This window comes from Ricinus communis, chromosome 5 (genome assembly GCF_019578655.1).
Source record: "Ricinus communis isolate WT05 ecotype wild-type chromosome 5, ASM1957865v1, whole genome shotgun sequence".
Taxonomy (NCBI): Eukaryota; Viridiplantae; Streptophyta; class Magnoliopsida; order Malpighiales; family Euphorbiaceae; genus Ricinus; species Ricinus communis.
This window is the reverse complement of record NC_063260.1, coordinates 13,253,907-13,274,566: the sequence shown is the minus strand read 5'-3', so window position 1 is coordinate 13,274,566 and position 20,660 is coordinate 13,253,907. Positions and strand designations below refer to the sequence as shown.

Here is a 20,660-nt window from a genome sequence, read left to right as displayed (position 1 = left end):
TGGAGGATGCAAATATCAAAGAAGAATCCGAGTCAACAGAAAAAAGATGTGGCAAAATGATGTAGCTGGGAACTCAAGTTAATATTGTGCACTTCCTCAACAGTAATTATTTTGTCATCTATAAATAGCCATGCATGCAAACCTTTTTCTTCCATCTGAAAGAAAGAATCCGATTACACCTTCAAGAATTAATCATAAGCACCCAAAAAGAAAAAAAGAAAGAAAGAAAAGCATCATGAGAGTTGCTAGTTTCCTTGTATCTCTTCTTGTCTTGGCTTTGGCTTCCTCATTTTTAGCCACTGCTTTTGATCCTAGCCCTTTGCAAGACTTCTGTGTAGCAACCCAGAACCCTGATTCTTCTGGTAATTATAATATCATTATGTTAATTATGTTTCGACTTTTTTTTCGAAGGTTTAATTTAGTATTAGTTATTTGGGTTCTGAAGGATAGTTTAAACTGCGAGAGACCTTTAAGATGTGGAGATGTAAATTGTTTTATTTTCTTTTATCATTAACGTAAAATTGTTATATTCTTTTTGATGCAGTATTCGTGAATGGACAGTTCTGTAAGAATCCAAATGATGTAACAGCAGATGATTTCTTCTATTCCGGGCTTAATATTCGTGCAAATACATCGAATCAACTTGGAGTAAATGTCACAATTTTAACTGCTGATGTAATACCAGGACTTAACACTAATGGCATAACCTTAGCTCGTATCGACTATGCGGCAAATGGCGGCTTAAACCCACCACATACACATCCGCGAGCTGCAGAAATCCTGGTAGTTCTAGAAGGAACTGTCTATGCTGGTTTTGTAACATCAAATCCGGATCATCGTCTGTTCAGCAAAATCCTAAAGCCAGGGGATGTCTTTGTGTTCCCATTTGGGATGATTCATTTTCAATTGAACCTTGGTGAAACGCCTGCACTTGCTTTTGCTGCATTGACTAGCCAAAATCCAGGAGTCATGACCATAGCTAATGGCATTTTTGGAGCTGATCCTTCCATTAATCTTGATGTTGTGGCCAAGGCATTTCATCTGGACAAAAGTCTAGTCCGTAAGCTTTCAGGGGCAAGAGTGGGCCAATCCCTCATAAAGTAAACATGTCACTTTATTTTGAGAATGCATTGAGCCAAATTTCCTCATTTGGGTCATCTAGAATGTATTTTTGTATTTATTATTTAATTTAGTATTTTTTTAGTATTTGGTATATTTTTTTATTTCTTATAAAAAATTTGTTATAATTATTTGTTTGTTATCCCTATCAGTCAAATAAAATAAAAGGATGGTTTCTCTGGGAAGAACCAATCAAAAAATTTCATGAATTTCATTATACCCCTTCTAAGATCGTCCCCTTTCGTCTGGTATTTCATAGGAATAAACACTACACAGATATAAACAGCAGAGAATATATATTTTCTATATTTTCTTTTCTGTTATTAAAACGAGCAGCATCAAAAATGCCTATACGAACTCAATTCATTATTTCGGGATAGGAATATAGAACTAAAGGAAAAAGACTTTTGTTTTGGGGTGCTAAAATAAATCGAAAGTTTTTTTTTTTGTTTTGGACAAACAATATATCTTTTTTTCCTTTGCATTAAAATAACAGATAAAAAAAAAATGATATGATCCAATCTCAGACCCATTTGAATGTAGCAGATAACAGCGGAGACTATTTTATTTAAATAAGGAGGATTTTTATTTCTTTTGAGTATCGTTCCTGATCATGTTGTTTTAGTTTTGGTATGGTCAAAGTTGTATCAAATATAATAATAAGGTTGAAGGAGGATGTTTATATGCTTCTCTCACCATCTTTGATTTGTAGTGATAAATTTCCAGATGTTGTTGCCTGTTGCAATTTGTTCAGCACTTTCTCTATCTGTCACAATATGCTTTAGCATTACAATACGATAGTATACAAATGTGTTTGATGCTCTTGAGATGCCCATATGGCAAATTTGGGGTGCACCTTGAATTACATTTTAATTATTTATATTTAAGATAAAATAATAAAAATATAAAATATATTACTATTTGTAAAAAAAATAAAAATAAAAAATAAAACTATAATTGTGAATACTCTTTTAAGCTTGCGAGTTCAATGGAGTACTTAAACATCATGGCATTCGAACCAACTCAATTTGTTTTTCAACTTAACTCGATGCTAACTTTTTTAGTTAATCTTAAATATTTCACTTACAAGTAGAATTCGAATAGCTCAAGTCATTAAGTCCATACATAGCCTAAACATTGTTATGATATTACAATTTCCCAATAAACTGTCATAATATATGCAACAATTATAGCTAATGAATTCTCCAAAAGCATTGACCAGAAGATAATCAAGAATCCAATGTTCACCTAAGGAGGAATTTACTAAAAAATTATCCTGCAGACTTCATCAAGGAATCTTCACATAAATCTAAATAAACCAGTAAAACAAATCAATAAGGTTTTTTTGCAACTTGGGTAACTTAACTACCAGAAATTATCAAACTCTTAATAATGTCTTAGAGAAAAGCTCAGGCCAGGGAACATATTTATCTGGAGTAAAATACAACTTCGTCACTCTATAGCTAAACTGATGACAGATTCAAGTTGCATCTTCTCTACGTAATTGATACCCAGAACTTGGTTATCTTTTAGGTCTAGCTAGCTAACTAACTCCCATCAGAAGGTAAACTTTGTTCTCTTTTTCAACTGTCTGCAGCAGCCGCATTAGAACTAAACTTTTTCTTTGTGAAGTAACATTATTAATTGATAAGGTCTATCTTTATTGGATGTGTTTATGAATAACGTGATAGAGATAATCAATCGAAGAATTTCTCATATATCTTACAAATATGCAAGTGATGTTGTGTATAAGGACATTACTGTTACAGCAGACTAATCAGAATAGGAATAGGATGTAATTAATCGTTTTAGCTACTGAATGAGCTTCGTCCTTATGAAGGCAAGCATGGTCTAAAATGAAGGCGCTTACAACAAAATAAAAAATTTCCACAACAGGACTGCGGGCAGGTTAATTATATAATTAACTAATATATAAAGGCAGGCATGGAGTTCCTTGATAAGATTGAGTTATGGGGAGCATGGTCACCCCCGGCCCCCCCTCTCTCAATCATTGATCAACATATCCATAGCTCGACCTTTGAATTCGACTTGTAACTTGACATTTTAATTATTTATATTTGAGCTAAAATGATTGAGATAATTATAAATTATTATTACTTCATAAGAAAATTTATAAATACAACTCTATTAAGCTTTTGAATTTAATTTAGCTAGTCGCTAAAGCTAGCGCCAAATTAATCTAGCCGCGGATTTTAGTGGTCATTAAATGCAGCCGTTATTCCATCGCTAAATTGTCGTTAAAGCTCATTAATCTTTCTTTTGCTTTTTCCGTTAGTAATTAGAGACAAATGCTATATCCATCGCTAAATGCAGAATTTCTTGTATAATGTTGTTAAGTACCGTAGCATACACTAGATTCACCTAAATTTTTTACTCAAGTTAAGCTTAAATGTTTTAGTAGAGTAATCCAACAGAGTAATGTACCAAATTTTTAATAATGTCTGCCCATGGGACTAATTCATTTGGAGTAAAATTTCACGATTCCGTAACTAAACTGATGAGGAATTCCAGGTTGCATTTTCTGGATGAATTTGATACCTCGAGCTAGGACTAGTTTCAGAGGTTATATTTAGGTTGTCATTATACAGTCAAATCAGAAGAAGGTAGAATTTGTTTGTAGATCAACTGTCTGCAGCAGCACTAAAACTAAACTTTGCTTTGTGATTTTTTATTTGAGAAATGATGAAGGAACTTTTCCAAAGAGAACAAAACAAATAATGAAGGTACCTATTATTGTAGCCCACTTCTTTTGAAAGTTGAATATAAAATTCAGCTTATCACCATGAACATGATGAAAGATATAGCCATGATTATAAGACTGAGCTATGGAGAGAGGTGTACAAGATACAAAGAAGACGAAGGGAGCAGAAATTTGTCTCTTTAATCAAAGTTGCAATAATTTCCACAAAGACTGCAGCTTAAATCATTTATTAATATGAAGGCAGGCATTGAGTTTCTTGATAAGCAGCAGCAGCAGGGTAGCTAAGCTGGATTTTGCTTCAATTATGTTGTTTGAAAATGTAGCCCACTTCCATTGAAAAACTTAACTAGGGGAGGTTTCCTTCAAAACGTCTTTTTAGAAAAAGGGTGGAGCACCAAAATAGAAGATGGCAAACAAACTAGAAATCATGTCAGAAACAAACAAAAAAATAAATTGAGATGTGGCCCAGTTACAGGAAAGCAAGTTAAGCCAGTATCGCGTACTCTTTAACGGTAATTGTTTTGTCCTCTATAAATAGCCATGCATCCCATGCAAATAATTCTCACTGCTGCGAAAATCCAATAGCACATCCAAGAATTCCCTGTAAGCACCAAAATAATTAAGCATCATGGAAGTTGGTACTTTCCTTCTATCTCTTCTTGTCTTCGCTATGGCTTCTTCATTTTGTGCCACTGCTTTTGATCCTAGTCCTCTCCAAGACTTCTGTGTAGCAACAGATGGCTCTGATTCTTCTGGTAATTAATATTAAATGCTTACTGATGTTTCAATTTTTATCTCTTTTTTGAACTGATATGCTTTGAACTCTGAAATCTCATAGACATACAGATTTTTCCATTATCATTTTCCCTTAATATGAATTATATTATTTTAATGCAGTATTCGTGAATGGAAAGTTCTGCAAGAATCCAAACAATGTTACGGCAGATGATTTCTTCTATTCCGGACTTAATGTTCGTGCAAATACATCGAATCAACTTGGAGTAAATGTCACAATTTTAACTGCTGATGTAATACCAGGACTTAACACCAATGGCATAACCTTAGCTCGTATTGACTATGCAGCAAATGGCGGCTTAAATCCACCGCATGTACACCCCAGAGCTGCAGAAATCCTAGTAGTTCTAGAAGGAACCGTTTATGCTGGTTTTGTAACATCAAATCCGGATCATCGTCTGTTCAGCAAAATTCTAAAGCCAGGGGATGTCTTTGTGTTTCCATTTGGGATGATACATTTTCAATTGAATCTTGGTAAAACTCCTGCACTCGCCTTTGCTGCATTGACTAGCCAAAATCCAGGAGTCATGACTTTAGCTAATGGGATTTTTGGAGCTCATCCTTCCATTAATCTTGATGTTGTGGCCAAGGCATTTCATTTAGACAAAAGTTTAGTCCGCAAGCTTCGGGGACAAGAGTGGGCCAATCCCTCATAGAGTTTGTTTAATTTCAAAGATGTGTTGGGTCAAGTCTTATCATTTGAGGTGTCTGAAATGACATTAGTTTGTTTGAATAAGGAGAATGTTTGTGTTCCATTCCTCATGTTGATTAATTAATTAAGGTAGAGGAGGATATGCCTCTTCCACCATCTTTATATTGCAAGTAATAAAGGTCATGTGCTAGTGCAATTTGCTTAGCATCCTCTCTTTCTCACTCTCTCATATTTACATGAACATCTGCAAGAAAAATGACGAGTCCCATATATATATATATATATATGCAAAATATTTCTGCATATTTATGTTTAAAATATACCATCCAAATAATTTTGACTACTCCAAGAATATAGCTAATTTGGCGCTGTCCTACCTTGTTGGTATTCAAGAGCCTTGTGAGTTGAAAACATTGGTTAATGCGGATTGCATTAGCGTGGGATGGCCTAGGGCCATTAATTGATGCATGATTGTGCGTTGTGCTGCTGTTTTTCCTGTTCTTGTGTTTTTTGCTTTTGTTTGTTTTTTCTTTTCTTCTTTGGCTTTTGCCCACCCCTCTATCCAAAAAAGATAATAATTATCTTGTACTCCAGGAATATAGCTCAGTCTATGCTGTAGTTATCAATTTTATTCCATTTCAGCTGGAATTCTCGAAATGCTTCGTTCTAAACTAAAACCTAGGAAATGCAAATTGGGCGGCCCATGAGTTCTAGATGAGAGGCCTATGAACACATATATGAATATGATCATACAGAGAATAGTAAGATCCAAAACAGTTGATGAGCCATTCTAAAACTTAGTGATTTAATTATATTTTGACTGAAAATTTAAGAGTTTATATACCCAGAATCAACAGTTAACACCAAGCAATATAGAAAATTAGAAGATCGATCTACAACCAGACTTTCCGTTACCTGATTAGCATCCTTGTGTACGTGAGAAATGCAATAATGCTTGAACTTTGGCAAAAAAAAAATCTTTGATTCTTACAGATAACATTCCAACTCCTCCGTGGGGGATCTTCGATCTTTACTTGACCCACCCAGCGGCGTTTGCAGAAACATAAATTGGCATATTAACAAGATCAGGTCTAAAAAAGAGCTAATTTCAACAGCTCGTGAAATTACACGCAGCTCAGCTTCATTAGAGTCCGTTGGAGAAGAAAAATAGGCACAAGAAATGTCCATATAATCTCTTAGAATGCCACCAGCGCCTTGCAGGACCCAGTTTAAGGCATCATTTATTCGATAGCTGTGGCGGTGAGCTCCAATTCTCAAGTCTCTTTTGAGAATTTCCAATTGACATGGCATCTTAAAGTCTATCCTTTCTCTTATTTATGAGAAATAAAATCTTTTTTTAATTTGAAATAAAAAATATTTACATATATTTTACGAGATTGCTATTAATTTTATTGAGTTTTTTTTTGTTTTTTTAATAACTATTAAATTCTTAATTAAAATAAAATAAAGATGCTAATAAAATAAAATAAAAATTAAAAAAATTAATAAAATAAAACTAAAAAATTTAAATGCTTAAGAAATAAAGTAATAAATTAAAATTTAAGACAATAATAATATAAAACATCTGTAGTCATAAATTAAAAAACCAATAACTATACACTTGAGACCTACTCCAGTAGTAAGAAAACTTTTCATGTCTACATTAAGTGAGGTTTCGTCTTTATAAAGAGTGTAAGAGGATGACTAATCCTGTTGTATAGTTAACGGCCTATTAAACCTCTTATAAATTAAAAATATTGATAATTATATTACTATCCAAACACATATTTTGGATTAAAACATTTAGAATTTAATTACATGTACACTTAGAACTAGTATATTGGACTACTATCGCTCGGCGTATTAGATACAAATATTAAAATAAAGTATGTTTGATACGAAACTTACTTTTTAAACACTCAAACAATGACCTACATACACACACCGTATCTACTTGTACAAGTTCTCGATAATCCAATGGACAACATTGCACGACTTCACATTCTGGATAGAATTGACTTGACATTCTGATGTAGACTTTTCTATATATATGCCAGCCCCACACACACACACACACATATATATATATATATATATATATATATATATATATATATATAATTTTGGAGATTCAAAATTTGTTGACATGTTTAATTTTTACATCTAAATTTTTTGGTTTTGATATGTATATTTCTTTTTTTAATATATGTATTTATTTTTAATATATAAAATTGAAGCTGATGTATAATTTTTAAATTTTTTATTAATTTATTGATTAATAAATTATATTTCTAATTAAACACTGACTTTAATCTTAAAAAATAACATATTATTTATATTTTAATATTATATTAATTAATAAATTAATTTCTAATTAGATAATAATTTAAAATTTAAATGATAACATCTTAAATAATATTTTTGATATTATATTTATTAATTTTTAATTATATAATAATTTTTAATTCTGAAAAATAATATATCAATTATATTATATTGATAGTATTTATAATACTAAAATTAATTAATTAATATTTTTAAAATTATTTTTATATTATTGCACTAATAAAAATTTAAAATTTTAAGAAAATTAAAAGAAATTTAAAGATAATTAGTTTGCTATTATTTATAAAATATTATTAATTAATATTAAATATTGAGATTTTTGTTAAATTGTATTTATCAACTTTGACTTATAATTGAAATAATAATAACGGCCATATAATATACGGGTAAATAACTAGTATATATTAATTTCTGATATCTAAATTTTTTTTTGACATATATGCTTAATTTTTAACACATAAATTTTATATTTTTATATATTTATTTATTTTTGACACATGATTCAAGCTCATATGTTTTTTTATAGTTTTTTCTATTAACTTATTGTTTCATAAATTATATTCCTAATTAAACACTGATTCTAATTCTAAAAAATAATATATTAATTATATTTTAATATTATATTAACGAATAAATAATTTTGTACTCAGACAGTGATATTAATTTTATCTTACGATACAATATAATTATATTTTAATATTATATTAAGTAATAAATTAATTTTATAATTAGATAATATTCTAATTCTAAAAAATAATAATTATATTATATTATATCTAATTGTATAATAATATTTTAATTCTAAAAATAGTAATATTATAGATATATTAATCTATATAATAATTAATAAATAATTTTTAAAATAGTCTTTATATTATTATATTAATAATTAGTTTATTGTTATTTTCAAAATTCTCTAAAATAATTTTACATATTAAAAAATTTATTAAATTATGAATTTAATTTTATAATTAAAATAATAATAAGAATAAACAATTAATATATATAAATATATAATTCTAAAATTGCGGACATAAAATGATGAAAGGTCAGAAATTATTTTAAAAATATTTATAATTAAAATCTATATATAATTAATTCTGTTTCCAAACAACAAAGTAGACTATATTTATTTAAGAATTTGTTCAAAATAACATTTAAATCTTTTCAACTTAATTTCAAGCTTACAAAGAAAACTCAATTAAGTGCAGGTGACATCACAGTTCAGTCATATGAGTTAAACGTTAAAAAGATTAATGTTGTGGAGTATATATATTTTTCGTTCATGGACACCTAGCAAACACCGAACACTGAAGTAAACACACGGTCTCTTTCAGGCGAAACATCACTGTAAAACAACAGTAAGTCTTATCACTAAAATGTTATTCTGCCTTGTACAATTTTGTTTTTTCTTAGCAATCTTAAATCGAGCCATGCAAATTCGTCTTCCCACAAAATTGTAAATCAAATTACGGCTCCATCTCCTGTAACCAAACGACACTGCAGTTCTTTATATAATATATATATGTTTCAAAGTCAAGTGGATAAATGTTGCCTTAAGATGCTTAATTCTTTTTCATGTGGGAGTCCGTCAACGTTCACTACATTATGAAATAAGAAGTTGGTGTATTACATAGCTTAATTAAGTTGTCCTAGGATTAATCTAGGAAACCAGAACCCAGAAACAAGGAAAAAGAAACAACATTGTTAGATGTGGCCGAGACTGCATTATGAAGAGTCTTTTTGTTTAGTACTTATCATATAAGGATGATGTCCTTAACCCGTATAAAATTTGTCTTCTTTTTATCTTCACCGCACAATTTTAATACTCTCCATAATCATATGCTCTAGAGATTTCCAAGTTTAACTCTTGCTCCCTGGATTATGCATTCCATTGCCAGCCTAGCTTTTCTTCGCCAACCTCTCACTATTCCCTAGCTATTCACTTCCTTCTTCATTCAATTTTTATGCAAACATTAACTTCATAGCCATTTATATCTAATTGATTTTTTTTTTCTCTGCAAATTCAAATACTTCAACCGATACATTTATAATGAAATATTACAATCATCTAATCAAAAATTTGACATTTTTTTTGAATATTTCTATTTAATATGTATTCGTGTGTTTTCATAAAAATATGATTCTTAAATCAAAAATTAAAATAAATAATAGTTAATAATAAAAAATAAATTTGTTTTGTCACATTTTAGAATGAGTGAAAATCCCCTTTTTGTTCTATCTACGTGCGCCCCGAATGTAAAATAAGAGCGTTTTTCTTGTCTCGTCCTATCTTAACCAAATGCAGCCCAAAAGCGGCCTAATCATTTTCCTTTTACGATATTCATAAATAGAGAAGACATATAATCTTTTATTTTATTTTTTTAGGTTTTGTTTCGATTGGAAAAGACAGAATAATATATCATTTTTCTTTTGGTTTACGGAAAAAAAAAAAAGAAGGGCCAATTCACTTATCGTGTGAATATGATACTGAAATTCTAATATCAAGAGAAAGCATAATTAAAAGAAAATGAATTAATTAAGGGTCACGCAAAAGCAGTTCAACCATGTATTTCCCTCCACAGTGTCGTGCTTTGAATTAATCGGGTTCGCCTAATCCTATTTATTTGCACATTTTGCTCGGCTGATAATTTACTTTGGTTACAGTTGCATGCAAAGTTTTCAAACTTGGGTCTGGTTCACATGTCTGTCTGTGCGGCTGCATGCCATGCAGACTGTAGAGGGGAACTTTCCCCCTTCTTCTTGACCACTGTCTGACCCCACAATTAACCAAAAGAAATTTCCTGAGAACTGCATTCTCTTCTCTTTTCCCACCCCCTTGATCCTAGCCGACTAACTACTTCTGTTAAGGAAACATGGATCCTTTTCTCACACTGTATGTTTTCACATTAAACAGTAGTTAACAGTGTAAAGTGTAACCCTTATTCTTTTTCTTCATCTGAGCATCAGACTGCACTCGCCATTCTCGTGCTACATTAATCCAACATAATCTTGCCCGATAATCACGGTTACAAATCATATGTGCATATGTATAAAAATACTAATCAGACCCAAGAGTTATAAATGAGATAAAATAAGATAAGTAAAGTCTTGAGTTTCATCCTCTTGGACACGCCGATGCATTAATTTTTTAAGAAAATATTTTACTGTCCGTAAAATTTCTATCCGGTAAGTTCTAAATTAATTATATATATATATATAATAGATTACCAATCAGACTACTAATTTTAACTGCGTCAGTTACTTAATATTGAATTTGCATATACATGTATAGTAGTATGAGATGGTATTATTGTTTTCTGATAAATAATATATGATGGACGGAAGCTAAAGCTATAGCGCAGAATTGAATAAGGTTAGTAAAAATGGCAACAAAATAAAGGCTCCGTTTGGTTACTAGATTAGGAATTTAGGAACTTCTACGAGTAAGAAAGCGAAGCGCGTGGGCGGAACTTAGGCGGGTTTACGTGATTGCATGAGTCTCGAGGGGGCCATGCATATAATAACATGCATCATTCATCACATGGACTCCAATACTTGCTCATCCTTTTTTTTTTCTTCTCCACACCGTTTTCCCACCCACCTACTCTTAGCACTCAATTCTCGCCACGCGGGGTTATTTTTGTCTAATTGTCTTTTAGTCCAGCACAAGTCAATCTAACATATAATTACAATTATGCCAATCCCCTGTTTTTTTTTTTTTATTTAATCTCTTTTTAACAAATATAACTGTTTTTTTTTAATTCTTTATATAATATAATACATAGCGTGGGTATAAGTTCTTTTAATTCGTATGATAATATATAAATAAGAATTACCAATCAAGAGTCAAAACCCTTTTGAAGCAAGAAAGAATTACCTGAATTAAACATATGCAAACCCTGAACCCAAAAAAGAAAAAGGTCTTTGCTAGTGTAAGCACATAAAATTTGGGAGTTCCAAAAAATCATATCTAAATTGACCAACAAGGACATTAAAATTATTAATTTTTTTTTTTAAGAAAAAAAAAAGAAAAAACGACAACGCCGAAAATGAGGCCGAGACTCGACGTGTTTTTGAAGCCTTACATACACATATAATATATAATCACACGCGCATCAGTAGATGACTGAAATACACACGCCTAGATATTATATATAAAATAACGACACTTTTATTATTATCCCTTATATATTTTGACAATACCCAATTTTCCATTTCCTATTTCATCTCTCTCTTCAAAACCCCTCCCTCTCTCTCTCTCTAACTCTTAAACAGCACCCGCGACATGATTGCATAGATCAGGCCGTATCCACCAGTTCTTTTTTATTAAGCCTTCTTTTTGTGTGCTTTCATCTCTCTTTCTCTTATACTATAACGGCTACCTTCGATTTCGGATTTTTTTTTTAAATAAATCTTTTAGGGTTATGCTTTAGAAATTAATTGAAAAGAGAAGTGGAAGTGTGTGAGAGATGGCTGCTAGTGCTCCTACATCTTCGGTTTCTGCAACGTCGAAGAAATGCTTCAATTCGGATTGTACGGAGTTCAAAATTAGGAAAGGCTGGCGTTTGCGTGCTGGAGATTTTGCTGAGCTTTGTGATAGATGCGCGTTAGTTTCTTTTCTTTCTTTCTTCTTCTTTTTGTTTTTCTTGACTCATTGCTCTCTACTCTTATTTTGGTTATTATTATTATTATTTTGTTTTTTGTCTGTCTGAGCTTGGCTATTAATTTCGAGGTTTAAGCATGTTTGCAGTGGCTTGCTAAATTTAGGAAGTTGTTATATTTTGTTTTTGGAGCTTGAAATTGGGGTTTTCTTGGAGGTTAATTTGGGAATTTTAGCCTCGTTAGCGGAAATGAATGCCCTTTTAGCTGTTTATTAGACCGCGTTCAATTGAATATGGTTACTTTTGGAAAAAAATTTCGTTTATCTTGAAGTATAATGTTAAAGTTCGGATCCTTATTCTATTTATGTTTATATATCTATCCATCTGTATCTAGACATAATATTTGGTAACTGCAGTTTTTTTCTTTTTCATTTTTTATCCCCTTTTGGGTTCTTTATGCTCACGGATATATAGCTTACTTCGAGTTAGTGTCTGGTTGATTAATTAATTACTGCTGCTGCAATTAATACTTTCTAATCTGTTTCTGCCGTTCAGAATAATTAAATTAATTGTCAAAAAAAACGCAGGAAACTATCCTGAAGTTAAACATGGCAGTTATAAAGTTATAGCTTTTCAATGAAAATTAGAGTTTGCCTGAGGCTTCCTCAGGTATTAGCTTTTCTATTATTTTTATTCTTATTGGCCAAATATCCATCTAAAAGCTAAACCTGCTTGTTACCTAGTTTTGAACGTGTAAGTAGATCAATTACATTTTGTTACTGCTACTCTTTTGGAATGTAGAAATAAAGAATCTGTTTTGGATAACTTAATGTGTTTCTGGCTAAGATTTTCGTATAATCTCTGTACATGTTTGCTTTTGAAGTATGTGATATGGTAGTTTTTTGTTACCTTTATCATACAATTTTAATCTCCTTTAGCAATTCAGTGTAGAGGCATTTCTTTGGACAAGTTAAATATCCTTGGCTTGTCTTACCTTCTATTTTTGGTTTATTCACTTTTCGATCATGGTATTATATTTCGAGAATTTGATATCTTCATCTTTCCTTCAGCTTTCTTAATTGTGCTTGGCTTTGTGATTTAGTTCTATGTTTGAGGAGGGGAGATTCTGCGACACGTTCCACTTGAATGCCACTGGTTGGAGATGTTGTGAATCTTGTGGGAAGGTGAGCAGATTAGTCTGCTTGATTTAGATACTTTCTAATGCTAACTGATATGAATTTAAGTCCGCATACATATGCTGTTGTTAGTCTAAACCATATCATGGTTTGTTTTCTGCTGCAGCGAGTTCATTGTGGATGTATTGTTTCAAATAATGCATTTATGCTGTTGGATGCTGGAGGGATCGAGTGCATGGCATGTGCAAGAAAAAATATTGTTTTGGTAAGAATTCCTTATAATCTTTTCCTGGAATCATTACTCTTCTGCATTCTTGATTTCTATCTATGATTTTTTTTCTCCTGATTAATGGGTTGATTGTTATACTATTAGTTGAATAAATGTGCTTCCAGTTGGTCATGACTGATTGTTGTAACATTCTTAGGTTCTACTTGCAGTGAGGAGTGATCCTAAGCTTTCTTTGATTAATAAAATGGGAGATAATGGAAGAACAAGGGTCTTCACATGCATGTTTTGCACAAACTGACAGAAAATTTGGGGTTTTAATTCTATTGATTTCAACTTTTATAATATGGCTTTGTACTGAAATAGACATGGAATCTGCTTAAGAAGACTGGTATTGAGCACTCTGTTTGTGTGAATATGGGTTCAATGCTCTATCTATTGTTATTTTTTAAGCGAGAAATTATAGAGAAATATATATGAATTGCATCAAGAATTTGAAGGGAGAGATGATTTTGATGCTGAATCTGTTGAACTATTTTTACCTAGACTGAAAAGAAATAGAAGTGGGAATATATTATTGTTCCGTGCAGTCAGTGAATTTTGATTAGTGGGTTATTATGGAAAGGAAAAATTGTTAACAATGGGTTATTTATAATAAGGTTTTGTATTTTTATTTGATGTTGATTTTGACATTCATCTATGTGGTCGCCTTTAATATGTTAGAGAGAATATTCTTGTTGATGTTTCAGGGTGAATGGTATCATGTAATACTCGTATTAACCCTTGTCTCCTTTAACCTTTTATCTACTCAGTGTTGTTTTTGTCTTCATTTCATCTTGAATTTTTATATATTCTTCATTTACTTCCGAACTAGTTCCGTTTGTTGCTTTTCTGAAGTCATTCATACAATGTTTTATTGTTCATTCTTTTCACTTCATATTTGTGGCAGAAGAAACCATTGTTCTTTGTGCTATATTCTAATCTCTAACTTTAGATTTGTTAGTTAGCATCGGTTTCTTGCTTTCTACATATTATGCATATTTAGTTGTGCAATTAATTAACTCTTTGCTTAATACTTTTAATGCCAGTCATCTAATACTCCATGGCCTCCTCCTTTGTTCTATAATACTCCATTGTCCGAGAGATTTAAGGACCTTTCTGTCAAAGGTTTGGGTCAATTAGCTGGATCAGGTCCTGTGCCGTGGCGGCAAGCGCCCAGTTTGTTCAATTCCCCTATTTCTCATTCTGAACTGCAACCAAGGGCACTATATGAAATTGACCGGCTTGCTACCGGTGAAAGATCTTCTGCCCCTGCTCTGGAGAAAGGGAGAATGGATGATTTTTCTGAAAGATTGATTAATGGGAGCCTGAAGCTCGGTACACGAGATATACTTGAGAATGGGAATGCAGGTATGAATCTATTACCTGCAAGTCTTATGCTACTTTGACAAAACGAATCTGTGATGGTTTCAGATTTTCCTCTTGTTGTGATAGAGAAAATGATGTGCTGGAAATAAAATCTTTTGATGGCTGCTAAACCTAATGTGATCATCTTGTTGCAGGAGCCGGCATTGAGGAGAAACCTGGTTCATGTTTGGGTATACCACACCAGCCTTCTTCTTTAAGGGAGGATCCATCTACTGCACAAAGAATGGTGATACCTTTTGCATCTCTGAATGAACCAAACATCAGCGCGGTTTCAGGAACTCCTTTACGGCAACCTGCTCCACCACCTTCACTTCCAAAGCAGTTTCATGGTAATTTGCATAATGGAGTTGACTCATCGATTGACACTCATATACGTAATGGAAGACCTCGAGTAGATGCCCGTGCTAGAAGCCAATTACTTCCTCGCTATTGGCCAAGGTTTACTGATGAAGAGCTACAGCAGATTTCTGGGAAGTATCCTTTGATTCAAAAGTTTAAGATTTAAGCAAATTGAGTTTAAGAACCTTTCTCTTTATAAGTTTGTTATTCTGACTCATGAAGAGGTGGGATCGGCCAACCTCTGTTGATTTATGATTCCAGGATTTCCTTATATTTATGCGATCTAAAACCTTAACCATCCCAAAGTTCAAATTCTGTAATCACCCCTTTGTTTGAGAAAATGTTGAGTGCTAGTGATGCTGGGCGAATTGGGCGCTTAGTGCTCCCAAAAAAATGTGCAGAGGTTAGTGCTTATGCTTTCCAGTTTGACCTTACACTTTATCAAGCATTTCTATTCTAAGCCACTTCATTTTAGTGGAGATTGACTAGATTATAGTTTCACCAATGAGCACAACTGTATGATTTTCTAGAGTATTTTAGTACGCCGTTGTGCTCTTGAACGTTCTTAGAGCCTTCCAGATTTGTTAGTTTGTTCCTAGGAACTGTCAGTTAACAGCTGGTTCTGTATGTACTGGAGAGAGAAAACATGAATATGAGTGGAAAAGAGAATTAATGAAACCATCATGCCAAAGTCTTCAGTTGTCATGCCATCACATCTTTTGTCAGTTATTCTTGTGGCTCTTTCTGTGAGCATTTCATAGAGAGACAACAAATGTATTTTTTTTCGGGTTTTATATATGCTTTTGTTTGATGGAAGTGCTACTTCACTCTTGCGAAACCTCAAACCTGGAGGACAGGTTTCATGTCACTGGGATAACTCAAGACTGATTACATGATTTTATTTAGCACACAATTTCAAAATTCTGAATTTCTTGCTCTCATTTTTTATCATTTATTTCTTTTGATTCTTCAGTGCTAATATTCACTCACTTCACAACAGGCTTATTTTCCACCAATCTCACATCCTGAAGGGTTACCTCTTAAGGTCCAGGATGCTAAAGGCAGAGAATGGATATTTCAGTTTCGTTTCTGGCCCAACAATAATAGCAGAATGTATGTCCTGGAGGGGGTGACTCCATGCATACAGAATATGCGATTGCAAGCAGGCGATATAGGTAACCACCAAATGTGTAAGGAATGAACCAGAAGTTTACAACCTTGATTTTTGGAATTAAAAATTGTCCTCCTTGTTCGTATTACAAATTTTGAGGTCCTTTGTTTGCGGTTCCTCTATTGACTGTTTACTTGATTTTCTCAATGATCTGGCTCTTGGTGTTTCACTTTACTTATTTTGTCCTTTAGTCTTTGTGGTGTACCAATTTCCTAGGATTTCAAAATTATGTTTTGAGTACTTTGGTATTGTAACTGAAATTTGATTCTGTTTTCTTAGTAACATTTAGTCGATTAGAGCCAGAAGGAAAATTGGTAATGGGATTCAGAAAGACCTCAAATGTTCCATCATCTGATCAGGTATGACTTTTGTGTAATTGCCAGGTACATTTTTAGGCTGTCTATTTTTAATGACAGTGGACAAGGGCAATGGAAAATCATCTAAAAATATGGAGAGTGAAAACCTCCAGTTTATGAAAATTTGACCTATTTTACCCTTATCAATGGTTTTATCATGGGATACCATGGTTTGCTGTTTATTTGTTGTGCTTCATTAACTTGACTTTAGTCCTCGTAATGTGATGTGTCATGTATACCTTAAGCTAGTGAATTAACTCCACCTTGTGTTTCCATTTACAGGACAATGATACAAGCAAGACCAGTAATGGTGTTTCTACGAATGGAGATGTTAGTATCATGAAGAATTTTATGTTGAAATTGCTTAAACTATTTATCAATTAAAAGATACGCTTGCTCTAACCTGGTTTCATGAACCAAACAGGCTGAATTGGCAGATTCCAGTCCTTGGTCTAAAGTTGACAAGTCGGGATACATAGCAAAAGAGGTTCTTGAAGCGAAATCTTCAATCAGAAAAAGGAAAAGCAGCACATTGGGCTCAAAGAGTAAGCGTCTGAGAATTGAAAATGAAGACATGATAGAACTGAAGCTGACATGGGAAGAAGCACAAGGACTGCTTCGCCCCCCCCCTGACCACATTCCTAGTGTCCTGGTGATTGAAGGATATGAGTTTGAGGAATACGAGGTTTCGATAATTCCTTATATTTGCCATTGATAGATATTCTCGTTTTATCCGCCTTCATTTGTGCCTATGTTTACAGCAGCAGCACTAGATAGATCACTTGGATTTCATGACTCTCATTCTATTGGTTTATTTCTTTAATTATTTGTCCTTTTTAGTAGCTTGAGTAAAATGTATGGCATTTTGCTTATGTAGAATGATATTCCACTTGAGTGATCCCAAAAATCTGGTGATGGGGAAGAGCACTTGAATTTTGGTTAGGTTGGTTGATAACCCTGGCATTGAAGAACACAGCTAAGGATAGTACCAATGGAAGACTCCACTTGTACTGCCAACTCTTGCAAACACCTGCATGCCTTTTCCTTTAGCATTGAAGAATACTTGTGTTTGCTAGAGCATTAAACATTCATGCAGATTTGTATTTTTAGCATGTTCCCACCTTATGGGGCTTCTGTTTTGTTTTTAATGTTCACATATCTACTGTGACAGGATGCACCAATACTTGGGAAGCCAACAATTTTTGCTACTGATAATTCAGGGTAAGTTACCTGAGCACGTTACTTTGTTAGGACACTAATTTCAATGGCCTAGGATGTGTTTGCTAAAGATAATATGTTATCTTCCAACTTTTGTGGGCCCTTGGCATGTTTGTTTTGAATTCTTTGTAATATTGTTATTGTTCTAACTGTTGATAAAACTAGGTTATACTGATTCCATATTGTAAATTTATAATGGACCTTTCTCCTTTGGGCTTCTTCATTTGTTTCTCTTTCTGTGGATATCTGGGGCATGTGCATGTTGTCTGTTGTCAAGTATGAAAGTGAAAAAAATAAACTTCTCATTAGTTTTTCTTTAATTCCTGGTTGTGAACTTTCCTGGATTTTGTCTCTTTAAGGCTTGGGCCAAGAAAATGATCATATGCTGTTTCTTTTGTCAGTCAAAAGGTTCAATGGGTTCAATGCGAAGATTGTTTTAAATGGCGCAAGTTGCCTGCCAATGCTGATCTTCCATCCAAATGGACATGTACTGGAAATTCCTGGGATCCAGAAAGGTAAATTAATGAATTGTTTTGGTATGAGTTTCTCTTTGTATATTATACTTCTATGGTTTTCTGGTGGACCATAATAGTCTTGAAGCTCTGAAGTTTTTTTGAGTGATGGTGTGGTGAAACACCATTTAATTTTCTGTCTCTCTTTAAGATATGAACATTCATTTGAGGGCTAAATTGTTAAAGGAAACACCATCATTTATGCTATTAGATTGCTCCTCCTAAGTTGGGTGTTAAAAGTTTTTGAGACTATTGGACTTTGTTGTATCTGCTGAGGAAAGGAGTTAAGGGGCACTTTCAAATAGGTCGTTGCTTGTTAGTTTGTAAGATGTGTTTATAATGGTAACCGACAAAGAGCTATGTAAACGCTTGGCATTATCTAGTTACTCATAACTTGCAGCCTCTGCGAACTGTATTAATATTGTTTTATATCTGTGTCTTTTAGATCATTGTGTTCAGCCACTCAAGAATTGACAGCAGAACAGATTGAAGATCTGCTACCATCTTGTAATATAGGTACAAATTACTTGGAACAGATTTGCAAATTCTGTGTGTCTTTGTGCAGCTTCACTGTAGTTACTTGGTGGATCAGGTGTGGTACCAAGTACCAAAATCATGTTCTACACTCTTACTATTCTTGATGCATGTTGATGATTTTAAACTGGTCTCTTGTGTGAATGGTGGTGTTCTTGTTTTCTGCAACTACCCAATTCGCAAATGATATTATGATTGTGAACCTGTAGTTGCTTCCAAGAAATTGAAGGCTGCTAAACAGGAAACGGAGAATGTCGAAGCGTTGGAGGGGCTGGACACACTTGCTAACCTTGCTATTTTAGGGGAAAATGAGGCACTCCCAGCTTCATCACAAGCCACCACAAAGCACCCACGACATAGACCTGGCTGCTCCTGCATTGTGTGCATTCAACCGCCAAGTGGGAAGGGCCCCAAACACAAGCAGACATGCACGTGTAATGTGTGTCAAACAGTGAAGCGTCGTTTCAAAACCCTAATGATGAAGCGCGAGAAGAAGCAATCAGAGAAAGAAGCAGAAACTACAAGGAAAAAGCAGCAGCAACCTTTGCCTGAGAAATTGCTGGATGATGACCCCTCACCATCTAGTAACACTGGAAGTAGCAGCCCCAACAAGAAAAAGGTATTCAGTGAAGGGTCTGATGATGATCCCAACAGAATGAAATCTTCCACTTCTCCTTTTAAAGGCCAAATCGACCTTAATATCCAGCCAGAGCGAGAGGAAGAGTTGTCACCTGGTTCTGATTCTGGAAGCATGATGAAGATGATCCAGGGCGCCACAGAGAGGTATCTTAGGCAGCAGCTATTATTGAGCTCTGACGGTGACACTGTTTCAGCAGGGAAACAAGCATTAGCAGGTCATGCAATGGGTGAAGAAGTCGGTAATGGTATTACACTTGGTAGCAGCCTTCAAGATCCTGACAAAGATAACTCTACGACTTTCTCCACAAAAGTGCCTGCATCCTCTCCGGCCATAGGGTAGGTAATGCTTCTTTGTAACAGTGGTATATTGGCCTTCCATGGAGGACTTGGGAGCTGGACACGAGGACACTTGTGTTTGTACATTTCCACAATAGTGTGCTACTTCTTTGGTCTGTACATAAGAGTAGAATTAGGAAGCAGGCAGCAACAAGGTTGAGAAACCAATAATTTTGCTCATTCATATACTATGAGATGTTACTATCTAGTGTAATTTAAGGGGTTGCTAACTAGTTTAGAGTTTAGATCCTGAATGACGACAATTTATTCAAGTGGGTGGTAGGTCGAAGCTATGTAGTTCATTATTAGGAGCTCACCACTACTCTCATTCAGGATCACGGACAATGTAACTAAGCTGTGCCAGTTTTTTTTCACTTGGTAAAATGAGAAATTGTTTTCGGGTATATCTTGTGATTATCCATTAGTAAATAGTATTTGTTTGTTCTGATCATAATTATTTTTGGAGGAACATTTTGGATTTTATGCATGTTAAATTTAAGACATCATTAGACTTATTTACTGTTTTG

General features: G+C 33.4%; 2 protein-coding genes and 1 pseudogene across 3 annotated transcripts; all 3 read left to right on the top strand.

Moving 5' to 3' along the window:
• Window positions 1-1,627, top strand: LOC8281762 (annotated as a pseudogene).
• A 2,761-nt stretch (window positions 1,628-4,388) lies between these two features.
• On the top strand, window positions 4,389-5,492 carry LOC8281761 (germin-like protein subfamily 1 member 16). Its single transcript, XM_015720682.3, has 2 exons — window positions 4,389-4,596; window positions 4,739-5,492. Exons 1-2 carry the CDS (start codon window positions 4,470-4,472, stop codon window positions 5,290-5,292), a joined length of 681 nt encoding a protein of 226 aa, XP_015576168.1. The 5' UTR covers window positions 4,389-4,469; the 3' UTR covers window positions 5,293-5,492.
• Window positions 5,493-11,832: 6,340 nt separating this feature from the next.
• On the top strand, window positions 11,833-20,537 carry LOC8281760 (B3 domain-containing protein Os07g0563300). 2 transcript variants are annotated; one of them, XM_015720709.3, is made up of 14 exons: window positions 11,833-12,243; window positions 13,341-13,422; window positions 13,541-13,639; window positions 14,689-15,010; window positions 15,163-15,502; window positions 15,674-15,770; window positions 16,368-16,542; window positions 16,818-16,897; window positions 17,177-17,224; window positions 17,319-17,579; window positions 18,066-18,115; window positions 18,514-18,627; window positions 19,070-19,140; window positions 19,368-20,537. In XM_015720709.3, the coding sequence occupies exons 1-14, from the start codon at window positions 12,107-12,109 to the stop codon at window positions 20,135-20,137; spliced, it is 2,646 nt and encodes an 881-aa protein (XP_015576195.1). In that variant the 5' UTR covers window positions 11,833-12,106; the 3' UTR covers window positions 20,138-20,537. The 2 variants fall into 2 exon arrangements, with proteins under 2 accessions (XP_015576195.1, XP_048229699.1); XM_048373742.1 differs by having other exon boundaries at window positions 12,110-12,243; window positions 13,309-13,422.
• Window positions 20,538-20,660: the final 123 nt, after the last annotated feature.

Coding starts and splice junctions, on each gene's coding strand:
- LOC8281761 (XM_015720682.3), top strand. CDS start 4,470: ATGGAAGTTGGTACTTTCCTTCTATCTCTTCTTGTCTTCGCTATGGCT. Junction 4,597..4,738: donor AGATGGCTCTGATTCTTCTG/GTAATTAATATT, acceptor ATTTTAATGCAG/TATTCGTGAATGGAAAGTTC.
- LOC8281760 (XM_015720709.3), top strand. CDS start 12,107: ATGGCTGCTAGTGCTCCTACATCTTCGGTTTCTGCAACGTCGAAGAAA. Junction 12,244..13,340: donor GAGCTTTGTGATAGATGCGC/GTTAGTTTCTTT, acceptor TTTGTGATTTAG/TTCTATGTTTGAGGAGGGGA. Junction 18,116..18,513: donor TTTGCTACTGATAATTCAGG/GTAAGTTACCTG, acceptor TTCTTTTGTCAG/TCAAAAGGTTCAATGGGTTC.